At 49.0% G+C, this 25,390-nt stretch overlaps 1 protein-coding gene across 1 annotated transcript in view; it reads right to left on the bottom strand.

Annotated features, from left to right (window-relative positions):
• The window catches only part of LOC146822728 (NFX1-type zinc finger-containing protein 1-like), a 1,573,298-nt gene that overhangs the window by 775,784 nt on the left and 772,124 nt on the right, over positions 1-25,390 (bottom strand). Inside the window, exon 11 of the mRNA XM_085606923.1 lies at positions 6,849-6,984. Within this exon, the coding sequence (XP_085463049.1) occupies positions 6,849-6,984 (136 nt within the window). The remainder of the gene's footprint in view (positions 1-6,848; positions 6,985-25,390) is intronic.

Genomic DNA, 25,390 nt, shown 5'->3' with positions numbered 1-25,390 from the left:
CACTGACGTCAGTTCTGACACGACTTTCCTTGCCAGAAGCGCAGAGCCATGCAAGACACTGACTACTGGTGCACAAAACTAGGGTCCTGACAGGGAGTCCCTATACCTAGAAGTCAGTTCACAGAACGGGGAGGATGGATGTGGCGGTAAGGAATCTATAACTAATGTATGTCTCCTACAGATACTTTGTTCCTGAAGGTAAGTAACTTTTTCATCAGAAAGAGACTATTAGTTATAGATTCCTTACCTTAGAATAGCTACCCCAACAATACCAACTCCGGAGTTGACACTAGAAAATCCTGGAGAACAGAAGGCCAAAAAAGCTGTGTCTCTGAACTTGGCTATCCAGACAGTAATGTCTTGTGAACGTGTACAAGGATACCCACGTGGCTGCCTGGCAGATGTCAAGAAGCGGAACTCCATGTCCCAAAGCAGTGGAGGCTGCTGTCGCCCTGGTAGAGTTAGCACCCAGTCCTACTGGAGGTTCCTTCACCTTCCTTCACCAAAGAACAGCAGATTTTGATGCATAGGACAACCCATCTAGAGATGGTACGTTCGTGCACCTTTCTTAGCACCCACATAAACCACGAAGAGTTGATAGTCCACTCTGAATTCTTTAGTGCCGTCAAGGTAGTAGGAGAGAGCACGATTAGCGTCCAGACAGTGAAGTCTCTCCTTCTCTTTGGAAGGGTGCAGAGGCAGGAAGAAGGTGGGCAATGTGATGGTCTGACCTATGTGGAAAGAGGTAACCACTTTGGACAGAAAAGAGGGCCGAGTGCGAAGGACCACTTTTTCTGGGTGAACTGCAAGAATAGGAGGCTTAGAGGAAAGAGCCTGACGCTCACTCACCCTGCGAGGAGATGTGATGGCAAGCAGGAAAGCGGTCTTCAGAGTAAGAAGATGAAGAGGACAATTATGGAGTGGCTCGAAGAGACCACAGATAAGGTTAGTAAGAACAAGATTCAAGTCCCACTGGGGCATTACGAAGGGAGAAGGAGGAAATAGATGAGCAATGGCCTTCAGAAATCTATTCACAATCAGAGAATTGAAAAGAGAAAGTTGATCAGGAAAGCGCAGAAAGGCCAAGATGGCCGAAAGGTAGCCTTTAAGAGTGGCCAAAGAGCCCTGCTGGGCCAAAGATAGAACTAAGAGGAGAATCTCTGAAAGATGGGCAGAGAGGGGATCCACAGCCTTTGCTGTGCACCATGCCACAAATTTGTTCCATCTACAGGCGTATTCCATGTTAGTTGAGGGATGCCTGGCTGCCAAGACAATGTTACAGACTTCGGGAGGGAGGCCGAAAGCTGTCAAGTGTTGCCATTCAATCTCCACGCAAGGAGGTGGAGGCTGGAAAGGTTCGGGTGGAGAACCCTTCCCTGCTGCTGTGACAGAAAATCCTCCTGAAGAGGCAGTCTGATTGGTGGACTGATGGGCATGCTCAAGAGCTCGGGGTACCAGACTCTTTGTGCCCAATCCGGAGCCACAAGAATGACTTGGGCCTGGTCGCGCTTAATCTTCTTCAGCACTCTGGACAGATGTGGTACAGGCGGAAAGGCATACAGGAGGCCGCAATTCGACTCGAGCGAGTGGCATCTTGGAAACTACAACGCGCTGAACTGCTGACATTGCGTGTTCTCTTCGGAGGCGAAGAGATCTAACCAAGGCTCTTCCCACTGCCGAAAGAGACCTTGCACCACATCCGAGTGAAGACACCATTTGAGATACATCATGCAACGACGGCTAAGTTCGTCTGTCCTGGTGTTCAGAGAACCTGCCAGGTGTTGTACCACCAGGGATATGCCCTGATGTTCCAACCATGTCCAAAGGCGAAGGGCCTCTACACATATGGTTCACAACCCCATCCCGCCCTGTTTGTTGCAGTACCACATGGCGGTGGTGTTGTCTTTGAACACTTGTACTACTCTTCATTTTACAGTAGGAAGGAATGCCTTCAGTGCAAGACGGATCACCCAGAGATCCAAAAGGCTGATGTGGAGACCAGACTTCCCCGGAGACCAGAGACCCCTGATCTCTGCCTCTCCCAGATGGCCGCCCCATCCCAGGAGTGACGCATCCGTCACAACTGTGAACTCTGGCTGGGAAAGGGAGAGGGATCTGCCGCTCACCCAATCCTGTTTTGTGAGTCACCAGAGCAATTGACTTGCAGTCCTCTCTGAAATCTGGACGACATCTGAAAGATTCCCCTGATGCTGTGCCCACTGGAACTTCAGGTCCCACTACAGAGCCCACATATTCCACCCGGCATGATCCACCAGCAGGTTGCAGAGGCCATGAAGCCCAGCAGCCTCAGGGTCAGTCTCACCGAAATAAGGGATTGAGGCTGAAACATCGGTATGATAGCCGGAATATCCCAGACTTGCTGCTCCGAAGGACAAGCCCGAAACTGCGCTGTATCCAGAACCACTCCGATGAAAGGGAGCTTCTGAAATGGTGTCAGGTTGACTTCGGCAGGTTAATAGTGAACCCCAGCGAATGCAGGCGGTCTGCCGTAGTCTGGAGGTCGGAGACGACAGCCTGGGGCGAGCCTGCCTTCAACAGCCAGTCGTCGAGATAGGGGAAGACTGGAACCCCTGATCTGCGCAGATGAGCTGCAACCACCGCCAGCACTTTCGTGAACACCCGAGGGGCACTGGTAAGGCCAAAGGGGAGCATGGTAAACTGAAAATGCTCGTAGGTAACGCCTGTGGGCTGGCAGGACGGGAATATGGAAGTAAGCGTCCTGTAAGTCCAACGGTACCATCCAGTCTCCGGGGTCGAGGGCAGACAGGACCTGAGCCAACGTCAGTATCTTGAACTTCTCCTTCCGGAGGAAGTGGTTGAGAGCCCTGAGGTCTAAGATAGAACGCAGGCCTTTGTCCTTCTTGGGAACCAGAAAGTAGTGGGAGTAACGCCCAGGACCTACTTCTGGCACGGGGACTCTTTCGATAGCTCCCTTGGCCAAGAGAGCTGCAGCTTCCTAGCAGAGAAGGGCCAAGTGATCCTCCGACATGTGTGAGTGCTGGTGGCCGGGCAGGAGGGGTAATCTCGAAGGGGAGGGAGTAGCCCCTTCTGACTTTCTGCAAAACCCACCTGTCCAACATGATGTTTTGCCAGTGGGGGAGGTGATGGCGGATCCTGCCGCCCACTGGCAACTGGTGGCTCTGAAAGGTAGGACTAGGAGGATATTGGAGGCTGTTGCAGGGGGGTGATGGATGGACTGGCCCGCCCACTGGCCCTCAAACCCGCGTCGCTGGGTCCCAGGTCTGTGGCTACGCTGAGGCTGGGCAGCTTGCGCAGCCCTATGGCCAGCTGGGGAGGAACGCGGTGGGGCACCCCTTCCTTAGATACGAAAGGGGCGAAAGGCAGACTCCGTGGGGTGAGGGGCTGCCGCGAGGCCCAAGGATCTGGCCGTGGCCCTAGAATCTTTGAAGCGCTTAGGTGCCGAGTCTGCCTTGTCACCGAAAAGGCAACGGCCATCAAAGGACATGTCCAGTAAGGTGGATTGGACATCCCCAGAGAAACCAGACGTCCTCAACCAGGCGTACAGCCTCAAGGCTACTGCAGAGGAAACCGTTCTGCCCAGAGAGTCGGTGGTATCCAGCCCACATCTGATGGTGAAGTTAGCTGCGTCTCGACCCGCTGCCACTGCGCGGGTGAGAACAGTCCAGGCCTCCTCCGGCAACTGTGGCAGCACTTGCGCAACCGTATCCCACACCGTGTGGGTATAACAGCCCAAGAGATATGCAGTGTTCACCGACCGCAGCGCTGAGCTGGCGGAAAAAAACATCTTCTTCTCAAGGTGGTCCAGCTTCTTGGATTTCCTATCTGGGGATGAGTAGGGAATGCGCCCTCAGAGGACAAGGCTTGGAGTACCAAGCTCTCGGGGACAGGTGTTGGGAGAGGAAAAGTTGGTCGCCCCTGGCCGGGTGGTGGCGTCGGGCAATCATCCTGTCCTCAGGAGCCCCTATGCTGGGCTTGGAACAAGTGCCCGAAGGATGTCGGTGAGAGCGTCATTAACAGGCACCAGGGGCTCCGCAGACGCCGCTGCTGGTTGAAGCACCTCCATCAGGAGGTTAGTCCTGACAGCCACCGTAGGAAGCTCAAGGCCCAGGGCCTCAGCAATCCTATGCAACACCACAGCGTAAGAAGCTCCCTCCTCTGTAGCCACTGTAGGGGGAGAAAGCATGCCAAGGTCTGGGGAGGTATCCAAACCACTGTCATCACCCAGTTCCTCTCGCCAGTCCGGCTCTTCAAGCTGGTAGGTTAAAGGGTCTCCATACCCCTTCAAGTCCTCCTCACCTACCTCTGGCTGCCGGGAACACCAGGGAGAAAAAGTGGTACAAAAGTACCGTCCGTCGCCGGTACCGACATCGGTCCAGCTCTGTGTCCAAGTCAGGGGTGAGGCTGGGGTCGACACCAGTCAGGGGCACAACCAGTGTCGGGGGCGTCGTCACTGGAGTCGGTGCCTGGGAAGGTACTGTGAGGTAGACTGGCGCCAATCCGGATCCAGAGCTGGATCCTCTGGTGTCCGCCAAAGCCACCGGCCTCGAAGGCCCAGGGCCCCCAGCCAAGTCCGCGGGGCCCGAAGGCCCGCCAGCGTAGTCAGGTTGCCCAAAGATGCTATGAAACGCATCGTAAACAGCTCAAAGCTGGGCAGGGGACGCTCCGGCTCTAGGAAAGGGAGGAAAGCGCAGAGCCGTCCCGATGCGGGATCTAAAGACAGAGCAGGAGAGCGACGACGCTCCGGGTCCCACATCGCATCGGCCGACGAACGGGGAGAAGGCGAAGAGCGAAGATGCTTCTTCGCCTTCTTCTTGTGCTTCGACTTACCCGAGGAGTGCGAAGGCTTTGATGACGAGTGGTGGTGACTCGGCGACCGGTTCTGAGACCTTCCTCTCGACCGGGACCTCGAGTGACACGAAGCCGACTGCCGGGCCTCCAAAAGCTTTCGGGACCGCTACCATAAAGACTTCGGGTTCATGGCCCGACAGTCGGAGCACGACTTTGGGTTGTGGTCGTGCTCCAGGCACCAAAGACACATGAGGTGCAGATCTGTGACAGACATCAGCTTGTGGCAGGAGTCACAAAGCTTGAAGCTGGTCCAACGATGGGACATCCCTGTGCTACTAGGAGTCGGAGACTCAAAAAAAGGCGTGGATAAAAGTCGAAAAAGATTAGTCAAAAAGTGACTAAGGAGGACGCTCTCTCCGGATCTGCGTTGGCTGATGCGGAAAAAGAAAAAACTGACGTCAGCGCGCAGGTGCGGCGTAAAAGTAGACACAGCGACGGCATCCCGGCGACCACGACGCAGGACGGGGAGTTGACCGACGCCAACTACCGACGCGCAGGGATACAGCTACAGAAAAATTCTCTGGATGCAGTCTGACGCCTAGGGGTAATTCTAAGTTAAGGAATCTATAACTAATGGTCTCTTTCAGATACATAGGCATAATGCCTGTAGATTAACCTTCCGTGTCCCACTCATGAGAACTTACCAGGTGGTTGTGCATAGTGTTTGGCTCGGCCGCTCAACAACTCGGCTATACAAACAAACAAACCTACAACTTCAATACACCAGTTTTCATGCAGCTACTCATACTTTCCTTTTCATGTGCTGTGTCTCTCCGATGGACACCCAGAGCATCCAGTCACTTGAGAACTACAAGAATCCAAGGTTTTCTAATCGATGTTGCAGGTGAACCTCTGCAAGTAGGTGGTCTTCCTAAAGTTCATCCCATTCTCAACAGTCACACTTTACTTGCACCTCTTGCTTGAATTGACAATCTTTGGCAAACTCAATAGTTCTTACTTTATTGTGGTAGTGCTTGCAACACAATTTTAAATGCCAGTGTTAAAATTTCATGGCACATTAAAGCCAGAACTATTAGTTTTGCCTATGATTATTGTCTCATGGATCCTTGCTCTGTTACCGCTTAATACAAAAACAGCATCTGAAAACCATAAAACATAAGACTTTATAGAAATAGGCACTACTGTTATCTAATAAATGTTTGCTTAGTTATTTTCGGTTTTCATGTGTTCCCAAGAAGGCAGAGATAGGGAGGCAGCAAACGGTTATAGATTGCTTTAGCAAAGTAATGCCTCATCGCAAAAGAAAGCAAATGCTATATTCTGATTGTGTACCTTTGGCTGATCAAAACCAATTGCAGGTTATTACCTCAACAGGATAGCAATTATATGTGCTGGGGTGCTCTACCAGCAAAGGTCTGTGAACATGTACAAACTTGACAGTTTCTGGCTCTTTATTAAGCATTTGAAGGTAGTGTCAAACCCTGAACAAGCTTGCAAATACAGTCCTGGATAGCAGTAAGTGCCTTTTCAGGGTGTGAATGGAGAGGAATCACCCTCATAATTGATGGTCATGCAGGGAATGGCCTTCTGACCGTGAAAATACTTGATAAATGTTAATATGAAGTACTGTTAAGTAAGTGACTATTTTTGGGAATAGACAACTGGTGCAAATTCACATTGGCACTCCAGGAATTCTTTGTAAATTTCTTAAAGACCAGAACCATTCAGAGTAACAGTAAAGGAGGCAAATCCAACTTTTGTTCTGGCACATCTGTGAACTAGTTCCTACATTTTTGTACAACATATTAGCATTGTACCAAAGCAGTGACCAAGAAGATAGAGTTGCCAATAGATCAGAGGTCCACTATGACCAAGCAATGCAACACATCATTGTTGTAGCTATTTGCATAGCTCTGGGCCAAACTTCTGTTGTCTATTTGCATGTGGAATGCAAGCAGTTACATGCTTCTGAAGTCTAAACATGCTTTTGATTTCTACATAGGTAACTGAATTTACATAACTGAAAAGTAACTTACCACCACAAGCTCCTTGTCCATCAGCCAGGGTAAAATCTGTTGACTGTTTTCCTTTGTTGTAAAGCACAGACACATCCAACCATTTCAAGAGGAGATTTGATTTAATTGTCAGAAAGCCCTCCTCCTCCAGCGAATCCTATAAAACAGTTAATACGTTATAATCTGCATACTTTTAAAGGTTACATGTAATTCAGCTGATAGGCAGCTAGATCCCTTGATACATAACTAAACCGATTATGAGACATTTTGGGTAACACGCAATTAAACATGCACTAATCACATGATAAAGAGACATGAGAATTAATATGTGAGAGAACTTAGTTTCTGCATCGTTAAAGCATGCAGATAAATTGTAGGATAGATGGAATCACATACATTAAGTAATATAGGTTCATAGTTTAACCAGTTTTAGTTATTAATTCAATGTGTATTATAAAGTTAATGTGATGTACTTAGGTGTTATAAGATTTCTAACCATTGTTATCAAAATAATGATGGGTGTGAAGAATTAATTAAATCTAACATGATTTAGATGTATTTACGTGTGATATTGAAGGGTTTCTTCTGAATTCCATCATTATATAGGTGAAAATGTGCACCGAAAGTGACAAGAAATTAAGTTGTGCTGCATAGTCATATTAAGTACAACCGTTCTGAAACCTTTAGATTATGATCTTTATAAATGTCCTAATGTAAATCATTCTAAACAATATGAATAGTTTATGATTTGAAATTATTTTACACATTAGTACTTTGAAAATGCAATAATGTGCCATACCTAATACCTACATGTGATCCCTGAAATTCAGCAAATAACAATAATCTGAATGCTTATAAGCTGAAAAAGTATTAGAATACTTTTTTCCTTTTATGAAACGTATATTTCAAATGTTTTATATTGTATACATTTTTAATTGACTTTCTTGTAGGCCTGCCTGCTTCCTTATACTATGCTGCCTTAAAATAGTGTGAAAGTTTCATAAACTTACAATTTGAAGCAAGATTGTGTCTTATTAGAGGAGTTCTCACTCGCTTACAAGGACTATCTGCTACAATGTTGACTCTTTGGGAACATTTGCTCTGCGGAGCTGTCCTCTTGAACTTGTTCACATGCCTACTGCTAACGGATCATAGCTTGGAAGTTCACATGTGTCGGATGATCTGGCAAAGTATGTGGTTTGCACCACCCTTTTTTTTAATAAGCCTTTTTTATGTCTCACGACAATCATCCTACGTAAACAGACCAATGTACTGAGTGGTCTGAGATGATGAGGTGGCCCAGGAGGTTTCACCATCGGAAGTAGAAGAATATATTATTCATTGACTTGGAGAGAAACCAGGGATTCAATTTTATTTTGAGGTGGATGACTTTGCTGATTGTGGCAGATCACATTTTACTTTCCTGACTAGACACTGCTTTTGGGAACTTTGCAGATTTCACTTGCTTTCCTTTCAGACTGACCCATACGCTGTGTTCGCCATTCGTGGATTCTTTCTCAATGGACACTGCCTATGAGCTTTTATGGCTCATGTCCTTGCAGAACTTTCCAAAGCTTTTTGTCACCTTATGGCAACCCTAAGCTAATTAAATAAACTAACATTCCTCAGATCCTAGATGTTCAATAAATGATCCATTACCTTTAAAACCTTCGATAAAATTTTAATTTAACTAAATCTTAGGCTATCAGTTTGTCATGACTCGCCTCCTAAAGGTTGATTGTGCATTCCAATTTATTGATTTATGAAAGGGAAGAATCAATATAGGCAGATCTGAAATCATCAGGTACTAATGAACAAGTTACTTACCTTCAGTAACGATGTATCTGTAAGAAACATTAGTTAGCTAGATTCCTCACCTTAGAATATACCCAGGCGTCAGGCTGGATCCGGAAATTTTTCGTCAGCAATACCCCTTGCGCGTCGCTTTGCCCTTCTTGGGAACCAGAAAGTAGTGGGAATAGCAACCACAACCTACTTCTGGACCAGGAACGCGCTAGACGGCCCCTTTGGCCAAGAGGGCTGCAACTTCCTCCCGCAGAAGATTCAAGTGATCCCCCGACATACGGTGGTACTGCGGTGGCATGGCTGGAGGGGTTGTCTCGAAGGGGATGGAGTAGCCCTTTTGGACGATTTGCAGCACCCACCTGTCCGAAGTGATGGAACGCCAGTGGAGCAGGTGATGGCGAACTCTGCCGCCCACTGGCGTGGAATGGGCCTGAAAGCTCGGACTAAGAGGGCTTTGAGGCGGATGCTGCCGGGGTGGATGTGGACTGACCGGCACGTTGTCCCCCAGTACCGCCTCGGTGGAATCCACGTCCGTGACAGCGTGCAGGTTGAGTCTGCGGCCGGTGGCTAGGCGGACGTGAGGGGGCACCCCTTCCTTGGCCACGAAAGGGGCGAAAGGCGGAAGTTTGCGGTCGCGGGGCTGAGAGGCTGTAGTATGGGAATAACGATGAAATAACATGTGTAAATAATAAGAACAATTACAGCATATAACAGAGGCACAAGGACTTAGCCGTAGCCCGGGAGTCCTTGAAGCGCGCCAGCGCACTATCCGCCTTCTCGCCAAAAAGGCGAATGCCATCAAAGGGCATATCCATGAGGGTACTCTGGACATCCCCCGAGAAAGACGTGGACCGCAGCCAGGCGTGGCGACGGAGCGCCACCGTGGTTGACAGCGCCCTACCCAGCGAGTCCGTAGTGTCTAGACCACATCGTATAGTATGTCGTGCTGCATCTCGCCCGTCGACGAGAGCCTGGGCGAGTCGTGTCCGGGCCTCCTCCGGACACAGGGGCAGCACGTCCTCCACCATATCCCACAGAGAGTGGGAATAACGGTCCAAGAGGCAAGCGATATTCAAAGACCGCAGGCCCAAACTAAGGGAAGAGAAGAGCTTCTATCCGAACTGCTCTAGCCTCTTGGATTCCCGATCCGGAGGACCGGACGGGTAGGAGGATTGGGAAGTAGAGGCCTGGATAACCAGACTCTCAGGCGTGGGATGTTGGGACAGAAAACTGGAGTCGCCCGGAGCGGGGCAGTGGTGCCGGGCCACGTTCCGATCCACAGGAGATACTGTGGAGGGCTTGCACCAGGTGCCCTGCAGAACGTCCACCAGTGCCTCATTGAACTGCAGCAGAGGCTCCGAGGAGCTTGCTGACGGTTGAAGCACTTCAGTGAGGCGGTTAGTCCTCACGGCCACAGCAGGCAACTCCAGCCCAAGGGTGTCAGCCGCCTTGCGCAGCACCACTGAAAAAGCTGCACCTTCCTCCGAGGCCACAGTCGGAGGAGAGATGAAACCAGTGTCCGGGGAGGTGTCCAGACCAATGGCATCCCCCAGTTTGTCTGCTTAGTCCTGTGCTAAATGGGCCTGCCTGCCTCAGACCCCTCCCAGTCGCCCCCGTCATCCGATTCCTGATAAACAGGGGGAATAATCGGAGCCAGGCGGTAGATGAAATGTTCATCCATCGGCGTCGGATGCGGCGTCGGACGGCCCCACACCGGCGCCTGGCCCGTACCGGGGCTGAACCGGGGAACGGCGGCGTCCGGAGACGGCGCCGGAGGTGAAACCGGTGTCGGCGGAGGACGCGTCATGAGGTCGACCGGCGCCGGCAGAGATCCAGGCCTGGATCCCTTGGGGACCAGCGGCGTCGGGACCAAAGTTGTCGACAGTGCCGGGGCCGGAGCCGCCGGCTCGCGAGGTCGCCCAGTCGAGACCGCGGGGCCCGAAGGCGCGCCGGCAGGCGTCGATGGCGGAGCCAGGCCCCTCATGGCCGCGAGGAAGGCACTGATCTCTGCCGGAGTCGCGTCAGTCCCAGGGACCGGCGGGTATGGGGACGGACGCGGCTCCTGCGGCTACAACGGAGCCGCAGGGGTGGGACCACCCTGACCCGCGACCAAGTCGCGCGATCGGCGAGGGGAGTCCGAAGAGCGGTGTCGCCTCTTGGACTTCTTTGAGTGCTTCGACTTACCCGAAGACTTCGAGCCCGACAAGCAGTGATGGTGGCTGTGGCTCCGCGACTGGTCCTTCGACCTCCTCCTGGACCGGGACCGTGAACGGCGCGGAGCCGGGTGTCGAAGCTCGAGAAACTTACGGGACTGCTCCCGCCTAGCCTTCAAGGGCAAGGCACCAGACAGTAAAGGCGATGGTGATTCGTCACCGACATCAGTCGATGACAAGAGTCACAGGCTTTAAACCCAGGCATCCTACCGGCACCAGAGTCGAGTCGACAGTAGACCATAAAGAGTCAAAAAGTTTAGTCAAAAAATGACTAATGGGTAAGCTCTTCCTGGATCGGCGCTGTCTGGCGCGTAAAAAAGAAGAACTGACGTCAGCGCGTGAGGGCGGCGTCTAAGTACTCCGACGACGTCATTCCAGCACACGACACCAACGATGGACGCGGAGCCGCAGACGGCGCATAGCGACACGCAAGGGGTATTGCTGACGAAAAATCTTTCCGGATCCAGCCTGACGCCTGGGGATATTCTAAGGTGAGGAATCTAACTAACGTGTTTCTTTCAGATGCTATTGTTTTCTAAATTTCCTAAGAAGATTTGGACAAGCAGTTGTAATTCTTCATTCTATTGTGTTGAGAGTCGTATACATGAACGTAATTGTTAATTTGTTAGTCAGTTATCCAATTCCTGATCCTCGTTGGAAATCCACTTTAGAGCTCTCATTTTCAACCCCTCAGTGGAACAATACAAGATCCATCATCGGAGGATCAAGTGAGTGTCAAAAGAAATTACATATATGATGGGAGTAGAGAAACAAAATTGGGGCCCAAAACAAATTCCGCTGCAACACATGTAATGGTAACAAACTAAATCAAGCTCTATATTTACTTGTGCAATTACTCAGAGTAACTGAGGTATATGAGAACAATTTTACTATGACTTGATATTGATGGGCCTTAACCTGCAACAGCTGTCCAGCCTACTCTCTAACCTGGTTATCTAAATGTACATGTTTATTTGCTCTGGGGGTCTTTTCTGCTTTCCCTTCTAATTTTATGAGATTTCTTTAAATGACACAACCCGCTGCCAAGTCTCTGCATTTTTCCTATACAATACACCAAGAATCGGAATTTGCCTAGTGCTATGACGGTAAGTTCCAATTCTATTAAGGACACGGAGGCGAGGATTATGCTTTTCTCTCTTCGCTTTATTATTTATCCAAAAACAACAGCAGCCAGAGAGATTTGTGAATGTCAAAGTAAAAACCATACAAAAAAACTACAACTCCCTACAACCAGGGAGATAACCTAGTAATTAGTCCATCAACTATCTCTGTGACACTGTCTCAAAGTCCTCTGTCAGCTCTCTCTCCTCCTCTTTCTTCGCGCAAGTCACGCCACTTCCTCATTGGTCTTGTTTGGATCCATCATTTCCTGAAAGAAGCCAAACAGGGAGGTGAGAACTGAACGAACCATCCGGAGCGCAAGCAACGGTCATAGAACCAAATACAGCAAGCAAAGCAAGCATTTCTGTCAATAAACATCCAGGAAAAAAACTTACTTACCCCTATACGGGGGGGTTCGCACCAAGGGTGCCCCGGGCGGGATAATCCTCGCCTCCGTGTCCTTAATAGAATTGGAACTTACCGTCATAGCACTAGGCAAATTCCGATTCTATGTCAGGACCGGAGGCTTCGGATTATGCTAGTTCAAAGCTTACTTACCACTAACTGTGCCACGTTAAGAATCGGCTTAAAATAAAACCTCTTAAAGGTGGAGTCGGACGACCAGTCCGCTGCACGCATTAAATCCTCCAAACGCGCTCCGAGCGCGAAAGCCTTCGAGGCCATAGCGCCCCTGGCTGAATGGGCACCAAACTGCATAGCAAGCTTAGAAGACAACTCTTTCAGAGAAAGATACCGATTAGGTTGCCAGGAAAGAAACAAATTCAGTACCCTGTTAACGTCCCAAAGGACGGAGTAGCAAGGCTCCGGGGGCAGCGACAATCGCACGCCCCGCAGAAGTCTGCAGACCATTGGATGTTCTCCGACAGGTGCTCCGTTTAGAGGCTCGTGGCCGGCGGAAATCGCCGATCTGATAGCATTAATGGAGCGATAAGCCAAACCCTCCGACGCCAAATCGGCGAAAAAATTTAAGAGGGGAACGATTCCTGCGACCACGGGATCCAGACGTCGTCGAAGACACCAACGAACCCAACGTGACCACGAGGATCTATAACGTTTCGTGGTACTGTCCGCCCATGCCTTTGACAGGAGGGCCTCAGCCTGACCCGAAAGTCCCGGCAACGACCATCGTCGCCTGAAAGACGCCACGCCATGAGTCGGAGTGTCCCCCGAGAGATCAGGTGATGAGGTTTCCCTTCCGGATTCTGAAGAAGTTGAGGATATAGGGGGAGTAGGATTGGAGAATCCCAGGAAAGTTCCAGAAGAACTGGAAACCAGACTTGAGACCTCCAAAGGGGGGTTATCAGGACCACCTGCGCACATTGACGCCGGATCTGGGCCGTTGTCCTCATGATCATCGAGAACGGTGGAAACGCATATCCGTTCTCCTGACTCCAATCCTGGAGGAAGGCATCCGTGGCAAGAGCCAGTGGATCCGGTCTCCAACTGAAGAACCTGGGCACTTGATTGTCCAGACGTGAGGCAAAAAGATCCGCTGAGAACGGACCCCAGAGGTTGTGCAACCACTGGAAGATCGGAACATCCAGCTTCCAAAGGCTGGAGTCGTAGAGATGACGAGAGTGCCAATCCGCTACTTGATTGTGCTGGCCCGGGAGATATTCCGCCGTCACCGAAATATGATGTTCGAGGCAGTAGCTCCAAAAATCCTTTGCCAGATTGGCCAGCGCCCGAGAACGGGGACCCCCTAATCGATTGACATAATGGACCGCGGAAATGTTGTCCATCTTCAGGAGGACACAAGACTGCACCCTGTCCTTGGTCCAACAACGCACCGCGAAAGAGCCAGCGAGCAGTTCCAAGCAATTGATGTGAAAATCCCGCTCGTTTGCTGACCAAACACCTCCGGTGGAAAAATCTCCACATCGAGCGCCCCACCCCAATTTGCTGGCGTCGGACTCGATGACCAAGTCTGGAACGGATCCAAAAATCGCCCGACCGTTCCATGCCTCCATATGATTGAGCCACCAGAGGATCTCCTCTTTGGCTTCCGCCGACAGCGGCACCACATAATCGTAAGAGTGACCCCGTCGGAGGTGGTAGGCCTTTTGACGTTGTAGAGCGCGATAGTGCAAGGGGCCCGGAAAAATCGCTTGGATCGAGGACGACAAGAGGCCTACGATCCTGGCGAGCTGACGCAAGGAAATGGTGGGCTTGGACACCGTACGGCGTAGTTCGTGTCGAATTTTCGCCATCTTGCGAGACGGAAGACTCAGAGTCGCTTGAACGGAGTCCACCACAAACCCCAGGAAGGTGACTGCCTGAGAGGGGTGAAGTATCGATTTCTTCGTGTTGATTACAAACCCCAGGCCTTGGAGCAGGGAAACGGTTTGTCGGAGCTGCATCACCAGGAGTTGGGGAGACTGAGCCATCAGAAGGATGTCGTCCAAATAGACGATCATGCGTATACCCCGCGCCCGGAGAAACTCTACCACGGGACGAAGCAGCTTGGTGAAACACCAAGGTGCCGAGGAAAGCCCGAATGGAAGGGCCGTGAATTCGTATACCAAACCCCCCCAACGAAACTGAAGGAATCGTCGATGGGGCGGATGCACGGGAACCACAAGGTAAGCGTCTTTTAAATCTAGACGCGCCATCCAATCGGAAGGGCGCAGGAGATCTCTTAAAAGGTGGATTCCCTCCATTTTGAAATGGCGGTACACCAACCACGCATTGAAGTCCTTGAGGTTGATTACCGGACGACGACCTCCGTCCGCTTTGTCCACAAGGAATATATTGCTGAGGAAACCGTGAGGATGCAAAGTTGTGCGACAAATTGCGCCTTTGCAAAGCAAGTCGGCGACCTCCTCGTCGATCAACCGTGCATCCTGAAGGGTGAACTGCAATGGACACGGTCGCGTGGCCTGATGAGGGTTGCCCAGAAGTTCCACATGAAAGCCTCGAATTGTCTGCCGGATCCATGCATCGGACGTTAGTTCTTCCCAAGCCTGAGTGAAGCTTGCCAATCGTCCTCCTATCTTCAGCTGACATGCGGGGAGGACACTTACCGTTAGAAGCTCCGCCTCCAGCATTGGATTTGTATCCTCCACGGCCCCTGAAACGCTGTCCTCGCGTTGGATAGAAATTGGTATAGTTTGCAGTGGAGTTGTAGTGACCACGGCCAGAGCCTTGTCCCCTTTGAGGATTTTGCTGGAATCCGCGGCCGAACGAGCGGCCCCTGCCTCGACCGGCCCCGCGGAAAACCCGCTGGGTAAACACCTTCTTAATACCCGACTGGGCCTTGTCTAAGGAGGTAAATGTAGAGACAAACTTCCCCAGTTCCTTCACGAAAGGTTCTCCAAACAGGCCCCCTTGAGCAACCGCTCCTGCCTCTGAGGAAGCTAAATCCCCAAGTTTGGGGTCCAACTTAATCAACAAAGAGCGGCGACGCTCCATTGAAAGAGCACAATTTGCATTGCTCAAAAATATAATGGCTCGTTGGGCCCAATTCGACATGACTTCCGGCGAAATAGTTGAGCCCGTTACTTTAGCCTCCTCCGCCATGTCCAGGATTTTTGCCAAAGGACCGACGGCATCAAGGAGTTTATCTTGACAAGACCGCCAAGATCTGTCAATACCCTTACGGGGATCCTTTACAAATTTCGCCAGGAACGTAGCCATTTTGGAATCTAATTCCGGCGTAAGCGCGATTTTGTCTGGCAAGGAGGGACGTGGGCATTCCGCCCTCAAACAACTCCGTGCCTCTTTTTCCAGTGGCTTACGCAAACGGTTGGCAAGGAACCTAACAACTTTATCCCCTGGGACCCAAGCGGAAGACCGGGGATGCATTATCTCATCAGGGTTTAGCATATCTGCATCCTCCTCAAGCGCCGCCGAAGTGGACGCCGAGGCCGGTCGCCAAGGACGGGAAGAACCCGCCTCATCATCTGTATCCCCTTGAGTGTCATTATCTGTCGCCGGGGATGGGGGTTCTGGGGTATCCTGAAGTGGATCGGTCGTTGGGAGAAGGGGGGCCACCGGTGCCGTCTTTGCTAGAAACGCCGTCTTAAGGCGCGCAAAGGCGTCCGCATCTACTCCATCAGGGCGTTGCTTTTTAGGGGGGGGGAGGGGTCCCATCGGGAACCTGCCCAGGGGTCTGCGCTACACTGCCACGTGCCGACGCTAATCTATTGCATTCTTGGACTATCCTGTCCGAGAGACGCTGCTCCATCGGACCCACTACTTCATTAACCACCCGGTAGATTGAATCATCAACCGCGTCAAAGAAGTCGTCGCTATAAGGTAAGTATTCCTGCACCTCCTCTTCATAGTATTCAGACTGAGTGGCCATGCTCAAAAAGGTAAGTACGTAACCCTTACAAACTTAGCAGGATAAAAGGATTAAGCGCAGTCCAAAGGCTGCAAGATAGGGTAGCCCAGAGGGTTACAATAGGGCTGCACTAGACCCTCAACGCGGAAAAAACCCTCAGAAAGAACCTGACCGGGTGGCTCCCTCCCTACCGCGTTGTAAATATTTATTTAAGCCAAATAAATTTGGAGAAAAATGCCCAGAATCTAAAAATAACACCCTCCGCGAGATGCGTGGTGTTTAGCAGGTGCTTACAGCGCCGGGTATTAAGCGCGTTCAACGCGGATAAATCCGCAATACAGACCCCCACTGGGGCGTAGTAATTAATTTTTGGGGTTAAAGCATACAATCCGCGATGCGGACGTCAAGGTGAGGCAGCAGGGGACAGCTGTGACCGTTGGTCTCGCTTCGCGCTTCTCCTCTGAGGAGACGCGACGCGAGAATGACAAGGCGGTCAAGCGCCCCTAGCGGCGCATAACAATGCCGCAAAAACAGGGGAGCCGGCCGCGTAAGGAGCGAGAACGCTCCCGCGGCCGGAGAGGGCTCTGAAATTGATCAAACCTGACAACGTGTTAGGAAATGTCACTGAGAGCCCACAAACATAACGTGAAACGCGTAATTAACCTGAAATATATACAAATAATCACTCGTTAATACCGGAAATAAACAAGAGCACTTAACTGGCTGCGCAGCAGCGAAGAAAGAGGAGGAGAGAGAGCTGACAGAGGACTTTGAGACAGTGTCACAGAGATAGTTGATGGACTAATTACTAGGTTATCTCCCTGGTTGTAGGGAGTTGTAGTTTTTTTGTATGGTTTTTACTTTGACATTCACAAATCTCTCTGGCTGCTGTTGTTTTTGGATAAATAATAAAGCGAAGAGAGAAAAGCATAATCCGAAGCCTCCGGTCCTGACATAGAATTTATATTCAACACAATGCCTAGTATCCCTCTTGGATGATATTAGTCACCAGTTTCTATGTAACTGTTTTCATTACTTTATGTTCGCATGACAGGCCATGAAGGAAAGCTCTTGAGGGTTTGTGTGTGTTTGGGGATTTACCAAATCCCACAAATGTGAACGCTAATTCCGAACTACACCTCATACAATTACAGAAAGATAAGGTTATCTAAAATTGGCTAGCTCTAAGGGTAGACTAGATTCATGAAGTTAAGCATTATGTCAACTATCACATTTAGTTCCAGTAAGAAATAATATGCACATGTCATTCCACCATGAGAAGGTTCTCTTCTGGGACCTACATCTACAACTGAATAATCCATCAATGCTTGAACCCACACAAAGCCATAAAAAACTCCTCACATATTTTTGGTGAAGTCGCTGATTCAACATAACACATCAAGTAAGCTGTAGACATCACTGCTACTAAACCTTTTCCAGACTCTATTGAGGTTAAGTACCGATAATAGTGGGTACACTAGTCGTCGATTTTTCTATTTTCATGGTTTCCACCTACTTTCAATTTTTTGGTGGAAACAGGTGTGAAACCCAGGCCGAACCTGTAAAGCTACGCATTTATGAAAAGTAGCGAATATTATCATGCTGGGAGGGCAAAAAGAAAGCTGAGAGAAGATGTGCATTCACGTTACCGAAGGCCATATGCCTTGGAGGTGTTTAATCTCTTCAACTTTAACTTTGTTTAAGTAAGGATGTGAATATTATGAACTTAGTGAAAACATTAAGTAAAAAGGAAGGATTTACTCTTCACATAACTTTATCTTTAGAGATGGCTATCGAAGTGGGACGCAGACACTGGTTTAAGTTCTTCTACTTTACTAACCAAACTTATAATAACCAACCACAAAGCAGTTTAAATAAAGAAAATTCAAATAACATGAATGCAGATGTTCAAAAGTCTTGAAATTTGAAAGGAAAGGACTATTTGCACAGAAGTACACTTATTCCGTAATCCTTTTTATAAATTGTGTCAAACATTAGCAGCCTAAAAAGTAAGCCTTTATCAGAAGAAAATAATGAAGCTTACATGGATGACAAATATCCTTCTATGGTGCCAACCCTAAGCCATTTTCTGCCAAGCCAACCACATACTGAAGAGTATCCCCAAATGCTGTTTACAAAATAAAAAACATCCTTTTATTGTACCATTTTGCAAACGCACACTATCTACTGAAGCATGTTGACAATCTCCTTGTCATCAACAGAATATGCATAGCCTTGGGAAGTACGAAGTAACAGGGAAGCATTAGCCTCTCAAGTCAGTGTCCAACCATGTAGAGTAAAGATGTAGGTGAGAAAGTCCACTACTAGCACAGTGACTGTGCCATCCCAGCCATATTTCCATTGTCGCTCACCGCTCCCCTGTACATTTAGTTGTTGGCATTGGTTGTGGAGTCTCTAGTCCTTAGGAATCACTCTCTCTACAGGACTGGCACCTCTCAGGGATGAATTCACCTCAGAGGAAGTAATGTATTCAGTAACTGTAACTAGTTTTTCAACATCAATGGCTTGTAAAACCTGGGAGTACCCCACTTCACAACTGGTGAGCACAGAAGACAAGACTGTTGATCACAAAAATCTGCTGCTCCAATGGTGCATGTGGGCAAACACATCACAATAAGGTATTTACAAGCTTGATTCCCTTGAAACTACTTATATAACAGAGTGCAGTACACATATATTTGTTATGGATGTTCGTTATGCATACACTGGGACATTACTATGTGTGAGAAGGAAAATGCTACTTACCAGTATGCATCTGTTCTTGGCATGTAGAACTGCAGATCCACACACTGTGCATAGATCGCCATCTGGTGTTGGCACCAGATGTTTGCACTTTGTTGTTGTCTTGGAAGACGTCTTTGGAAGTCACAAGCTAGGTGACTCCTCCTTTGGACAATAGTGCGCATTGGCATCAACTCCATCGTCAGATTGTTTTTTGCCAAGAAGGGAAATGATGGAGTTTTGTGAGAAACAGAAATAGATGTCCATGTATGTTGGTTCTAATTAAGATAATACTGGAACAGATAAAGGCAGCCGGGTAGGTGGGTGGGCCTGTGTGAATCTGCAGCTCTACATGCCAAGAACAGATGCATACTGGTAAGTAGCATTTTCCGTTCGAGGCATAGGAGCTGCAGATCACACACTGTGCATAGATTGCACAGCAATACTCCTCCTTAGCGGCGACCACCGGTATCTGTTGCAGTAGTTTGAAATAGAGTTTTGAGTACAGCTTGGCCCACACTAGCTTGTTTTTTGCCTGCACATCTACACAATAGTGTTTTGTGAATGTGTGCGGTGTAGACCATATAGCTGCTTTGCAGATGTCATCTAAGGGAATGTTCCCTAAAAATGCCATTGAAGCCCCTATCTTTCGGGTAGAGTGGGCTTTAGGGGGAATAGACAGTGTACGTTTTGCTTTGTGATAGCAAATTTGTATACATTTGACAATCCACCTTGCAATCCCAGACTTTGATATGGGATTGCCTTTATGTGGTGATGAGAAGGATACAAAAAGTTGTTTTGTTTTGAGAAAAGGTTTTGTTCTGTCAATATAGTAAAGGAGTGCTCATTTCACGTCTAGTCTTTCTGCTACTGTTTGTGGTTGTGAGAAGAACACTGGCAACTCAACAGATTGGTTGAGATGGAAGGGAGAAATAACTTTAGGAAGGAATTTGGGATTTGTCCTGAGAACCACTTTGTTATGATGGAGTTGTAAAAATGGTTCTTGAATAGTTAGTGCCTGTGGCTCACTGACTCTTCTAAGAGATGTAATGGCCACAAGGAAAGCGACTTTCCATGTAAGAAACTGTAGCTCGCATTTATGCAGAGGAGGACCCATTAATCTTGTGAGGATGATGTTTAAATTCCACACTGGGGAGGGAGGTACCCTGGGAGAACTTATTCTTTTGAGGCCTTCCATAAATGCTTTATGGCAGACACCTTGAACAATGACACATGTTGTCTATTTTGTAGGTAAGCTGCAATGGCAGCGAGATGTAATCTAATTGATGTGTAAGCTAGATTACATCTTTGAAGATGCAGCAGGTAACATATGATGTGCTGAGTGGAGGCATCTACAGTATTGATGTTGTTATTGTTACAGAATATATCAAATCTTTTCCACTTGGCTGCATAGCACGCTCTAGTGGTGGGGCGTCTAGCTTCTTTGATAACGTTCATTTCATCAGGTGGAAGATTGAGATAACCAAACTCTAGGACTTCAGGAGCTAGATTGCCAGGTTGAGCTGTGCTGGATCTGGGTGTCTGATCTCTCCATGGTTCTGCGTTAAGAGCTGTGGGGAGAAGTGTAGTTTTTGGTGCGGGACTACTGATAGTTTCAGCAATGTTGTGTACCACGGTTGTCTGGCCCATGTTGGAGCAACTAGGATCAGTGTTAGTGACTGTTTTTGCAGCTTGCGCACCACTAATGGAATGAGTGGGAGAGGTGGAAAAGCGTACGCAAATCTGCCTGACCAATCTATCCATATCGCATTGCCTTTGGACAATGGGTGCGGATATCTGGCGGCGAAGCTTGGGCATTTTCTGTTGTAATGTGTGGCGAACAGATCAATCTCTGGCTGCCCCCACATTTGGAAGAACGGTTGAAGAACTTGTGGATGAAGTTCCCACTCGTGAATCAGTTGTGTCTGTCGACTTAACAGATCTGCCATGTGATTTTGAATTCCAGGGAGATGTTGGGCTAACAGGAATATGTTTTGAGGAATGGCCCATCTCCATATGCTCTGTGCTAGTTGAGAGAGCAGGAGAGAGTGTACCCCCCCCTGTTTTTGTAAATAGTACATTGCTGTCATATTGTCCGTGCGGACTAAGACAGCTTTGCCTGATATCTGTTTCTGGAATTATTTTAATGCCAGAAACATTGCTAGTAACTCCAAATGGTTGATGTGGAGTAGCCTTTGCTGAGGTGTCCATGTGCCCTGTATGGTGTGATGAAGTAGATGAGCTCCCCAGCCGGTGAGCGATGTGTCTGCTGTTAGCACAATCTGTGGAACCGGCTCTAGGAACGGTCGCCCTTCGGAAAGATTTTGGGTGTTACACCACTGCAGAGAGCGATGTGTGCGGCCGTCCACCAACACCAGATCTGTTAGTTGACCTTGAGCTTGGTTCCTCTGACTTGCCAAGCATTCCTGTAAGGGGCGCATCTGGAGTCTTGCATGAGGTACTATGAATATGCAAGAGGCCATCATCTCTATGAGTTACATGAACACTCGAGCTGGAAGTGAGTGTTGCGGCTGGAATCTTGTTATAAGGGCTTGCATGCTTGCTACCCTGGATGGACTGGGATATGCAAGACTTTTTGAGGTGTTTATTGTGACACCCAGATATTGTTGGATGTGGGATGGCTGGAGGTGAGACTTTGTGAGGTTTATGGTAAACCCTAAGCCGTGAAGTAGTTGGATTGTGGCGTGTGTGTGATTTACACACTTGGGTATGTGACTTGGCTTTTATGAGCCAGTCGTCCAAATATGAGAAGACGGGAATTTGTTGTCTTCTTAAGTGGGCTGCTACCACTGCCAGACATTTTGTGAAGACTATGGGTGCTGTGGTGACTTCAAAAGTGAGAACCTTGAAGTGGTAATGCTGACCGTCCACCACAAACCGAAGATATTTCCTGTGAGCAGGGTGAATGGGAATGTGGAAGTAGGCGTCCTTGAGATCTAATGTGGCAAGGAAGTCGCCCTGTTTGAGTAGAGGGAGGACCTTTTGAAGAGTGATCATATGGAAATGGTCTGATTGTATGTAGAGGTTTAATGGTCTGAGGTCCAAGATGGGTCTCAGGGTTCCGTCCTTCTTTGGAATGAGGAAGTACAGGGAGTAAACCCCTGTATTTTGGTGATGAAGGGGAACAGGTTCTATGGCACGTTTTTCTAGGAGGGAAAGCACCTCTTGTTTTAAAAGCGTTAAGTGCTCTGCTGACATTGGACGCTGTTTGGGTGGTATGTTTGAGGGAGTTGAAGTGAGCTCTAGGCAATAACCTGATTGGATGATTTGTCTCACCCACATGTCCGTGGTAATGTTGTTCCAGACAGGTAGGAACTGTAGCAATCTTCCCCCGACCGGAGTAGAGTGGTCCGGGGGGAGTGGAGGGAAGTCATTGTTTAGGGGTGGAGGCGGTACGAGTATTGGTAGTTTTGCCTCTACCCTTGTTGTTATTGCACCTGTAGCCTCCTCTGTAATAGCCTCTGTTAGATGAGGTCTGGGTGGGACTCTTGTAGGAAGTGGAGGGGTTATCAGTGGTAAAGCCTCTAGAGGCGCCCCTATAAGAGGAGCAACAAAAGGAACTTCTGGAAGCTTGCGGTTGCAAAGCTCCCATTGATTTGGCAGTGTCGGCATCCTTCTTCATCTTCTCCAAAGATGAATCTACAGTGGGCCCAAATAAGTGTTCCTGGTCAAACGGCTGATTTATTATGGTAGTTTGAACCTCGGGCTTGAAGCCCGACATGCGTAGCCAGGCATGTCTGCGTAAAAGGACACTGGTATTAATAGCCCGGGATGCTGTGTCTGCAGCGTCCAGAGCACAACGAATGGAGGTATTAGTTATCAGCTTGCCTTCCTGGATGAGGATCATTGGCACATGTTTTATTTGTCTGGAAGGAGTTGTAGTCTCTAGCTCGTCGTAGTGTGCTCTATCATATCTAGCGAGCAAAGCCTGTGTGTTGGCAATCCTCCACATGTTGGCTGCTTGGGACGCCGCTCTTTTACCAGATGCGTCCAGCAGTTTTGACTCCTTATCAGGAGGTGGAGCATCTCCTGTGGTTTGGGAATTAGCCCTTTTCCTGGCATTGGAGACCACTAAGGAATCCAAGGGTACCTGCCCTTTAAAATAAAAAGGGTCAGCTGGGGCAGACTTGTACTTCTTTTCTACCCTGGGGTTAATGACTCTGGCCCTTACAGGTTCCTTAAACACTTCAGGAGCGTGTTTGATTACCCCTTTTAACATTGGGAGAATGGAAGTGGACCTTTGGGATGGTGCAAAAGTGTCCATGAGGAAATCTTCCTCTACAGGGTCTGTTTGTAAGTTCACCCCATGGTATTCTGCTGCTCTGTGTATGAGGTGAGTGAATCCTATAGTGTCCTCCGGAGGGGATGGTCTAGAAGGATAGATGTCATCCTGTGGTGTGTCTGGGACATCTGGTGTGTCATAATCCTCCCATGGGTCTTTTGGGGTACCAGGAGGACTAGGTTCCCCTAAAGGTTAATCACCCCCTTCGTCTTCAGTGGTGTAATCATCATCCTGAGGTGGAGGAGATGGTGAGGGCAGTGAATATGAGATAGGAGAGTGGTGTGGAGGTGGAGAAGGAATCCTTAAAGGAGAAGTTGCAATGTCTCTCTTCTTTAAAGGGAGTGGAGCTGGTACAGGTTTGTCCATTTTCCTTTTCTTGGAAGGGCTAACAATAAGTTGACCTGTCTTAAGGTCTTTTTGAAGAGTTTTTTGTGTTGGATCAGGTTGAAAAAAGCTCCTCCTCTGGAATGTGTTGTTTTGGTGCCGATTTTTTCGGGTCCGATTGTCTGTGTGGCAGAGGTTCTGGAGTCATTTTGTGCTCCTTAGGTCTGGAATCTGGAGTTTTCCTGGATTCCGGTAGGGTCCTCGGCACCGGTTGTTTGTAAGGTTCCGATGGTTTTTTCGGATCCGTAGGTTGAGCGCCAGTGTTCTTCAGAGCTGGTTGTTTGGTCGGTTCCGAGGGTCTTTTGGGTCCCAAAGGCTGAGCGCCCGAGGTCTTTGAAACCGGGTGATTACTTGGTTCCAACGATTTTTTCGGAGCCGGGACGTCCGTACCAATGGATTTCGGCACCGACGGCGTCGATGTGGAACTAGGCGTTGGAGCGGAGGAAGGCAGTGGTTTCTTCTTTGGTGCCGGGGATGGAGTTTCGGCACCGACGGCAGGCTGGCTCGATCCCGAGTGGCCTGAAGGCTTGTGTATCAACTTCTTTGCCGAGCCCGAAGGCGAGCGTGAGAAGTTTTGTCCCGGTGTGCACCTCAGCCCGAAGGTGAAGGTGTGACCAAAGCTTTTTTGGGAATGGGAGGTGGGGAGGGGTCGACCTCAGTACCTACGACCCGCTGTCCCGGAGTGATGTCTTCGACGTCGGAGTCGTCGGCTTCGGAGGCGCTGATGTAGCCCATTTGGATCTGCTCCTGCTCCGGTATGTTGATGCCTTCCTGGAAGATATCGTCCGGAGTCAATGTCGATGATCGAGCCATGGTTCTTTGAGTTCAACGATCCCGAATTGTCTTCTTGGAGCGGAAAGAGGCACAAGCTAAACAGTCTTTGGCCTCGTGCTCGGGTGAAAGGCAGAGGTTACACACCTCGTGAAGATCGGCGTGTGGAAACTTAGATCCACATTTAGGATACTTTTTGAAGGGAGTCCTTTTCATGAGCCAAAGGCCTAATGGCGCAGGTAGGCCTGAAGGCCTGCGTCGATGACCGGAATTGAAGAATTCAAGTTTGAAGAGATGGGTGAAGAATTTCGCATTGAAAAGTAGATCGATAACAACACCGAACTGGAGCGCGATGAACACATCCGAGCCCGATGACGGAAAAAAACAATCTGACGATGGAGTCGATGCCCATGCGCACTTCCAAAGACTTCTTCCAAGACAACAACGAAGTGCAAACATCCGGGGTCAACACCAGATGGTGATCTATGCACAGTGTGTGATCTGCAGCTCATATGCCTCAAACAAGTGGTTTATTATATTGTGTGGCCATATACATCATTCCGTAACAGGTCTAGTCAGATTTATTTGTAAAACTCTAGCTCAGTTTTGGGTAGCTGTGGCTCAGAGCACTCAGGCTTTATCAGAGGAACAAGTATAAAGCACTAAGAAGTACCTGAACAGTTAAATAAGAAGAAAATGCAACTCATAAAAATAGCACCCCAATTAATACAAATAGGCTGTATTTTTATCTTTAAATAGGCCCCTCGGGGAAGGGTTTAACATGGTGCTCGTGTGACAGAACTTCTCCGGAGCTCTGATGCATGTATGCCTGGTCGGACTGGAAGCAGCGCTCCCCTGAGCTCCTCATCAATGGATCTCAAACCCAGAGTAGCTTCTGAACACCGGCCGTCTGAAT

This window comes from Triturus cristatus, chromosome 5_2 (assembly GCF_964204655.1).
Source record: "Triturus cristatus chromosome 5_2, aTriCri1.1, whole genome shotgun sequence".
Lineage (NCBI taxonomy): Eukaryota > Metazoa > Chordata > Amphibia > Caudata > Salamandridae > Triturus > Triturus cristatus.
This window is presented reverse-complemented; position numbering and strand designations above follow the sequence as displayed.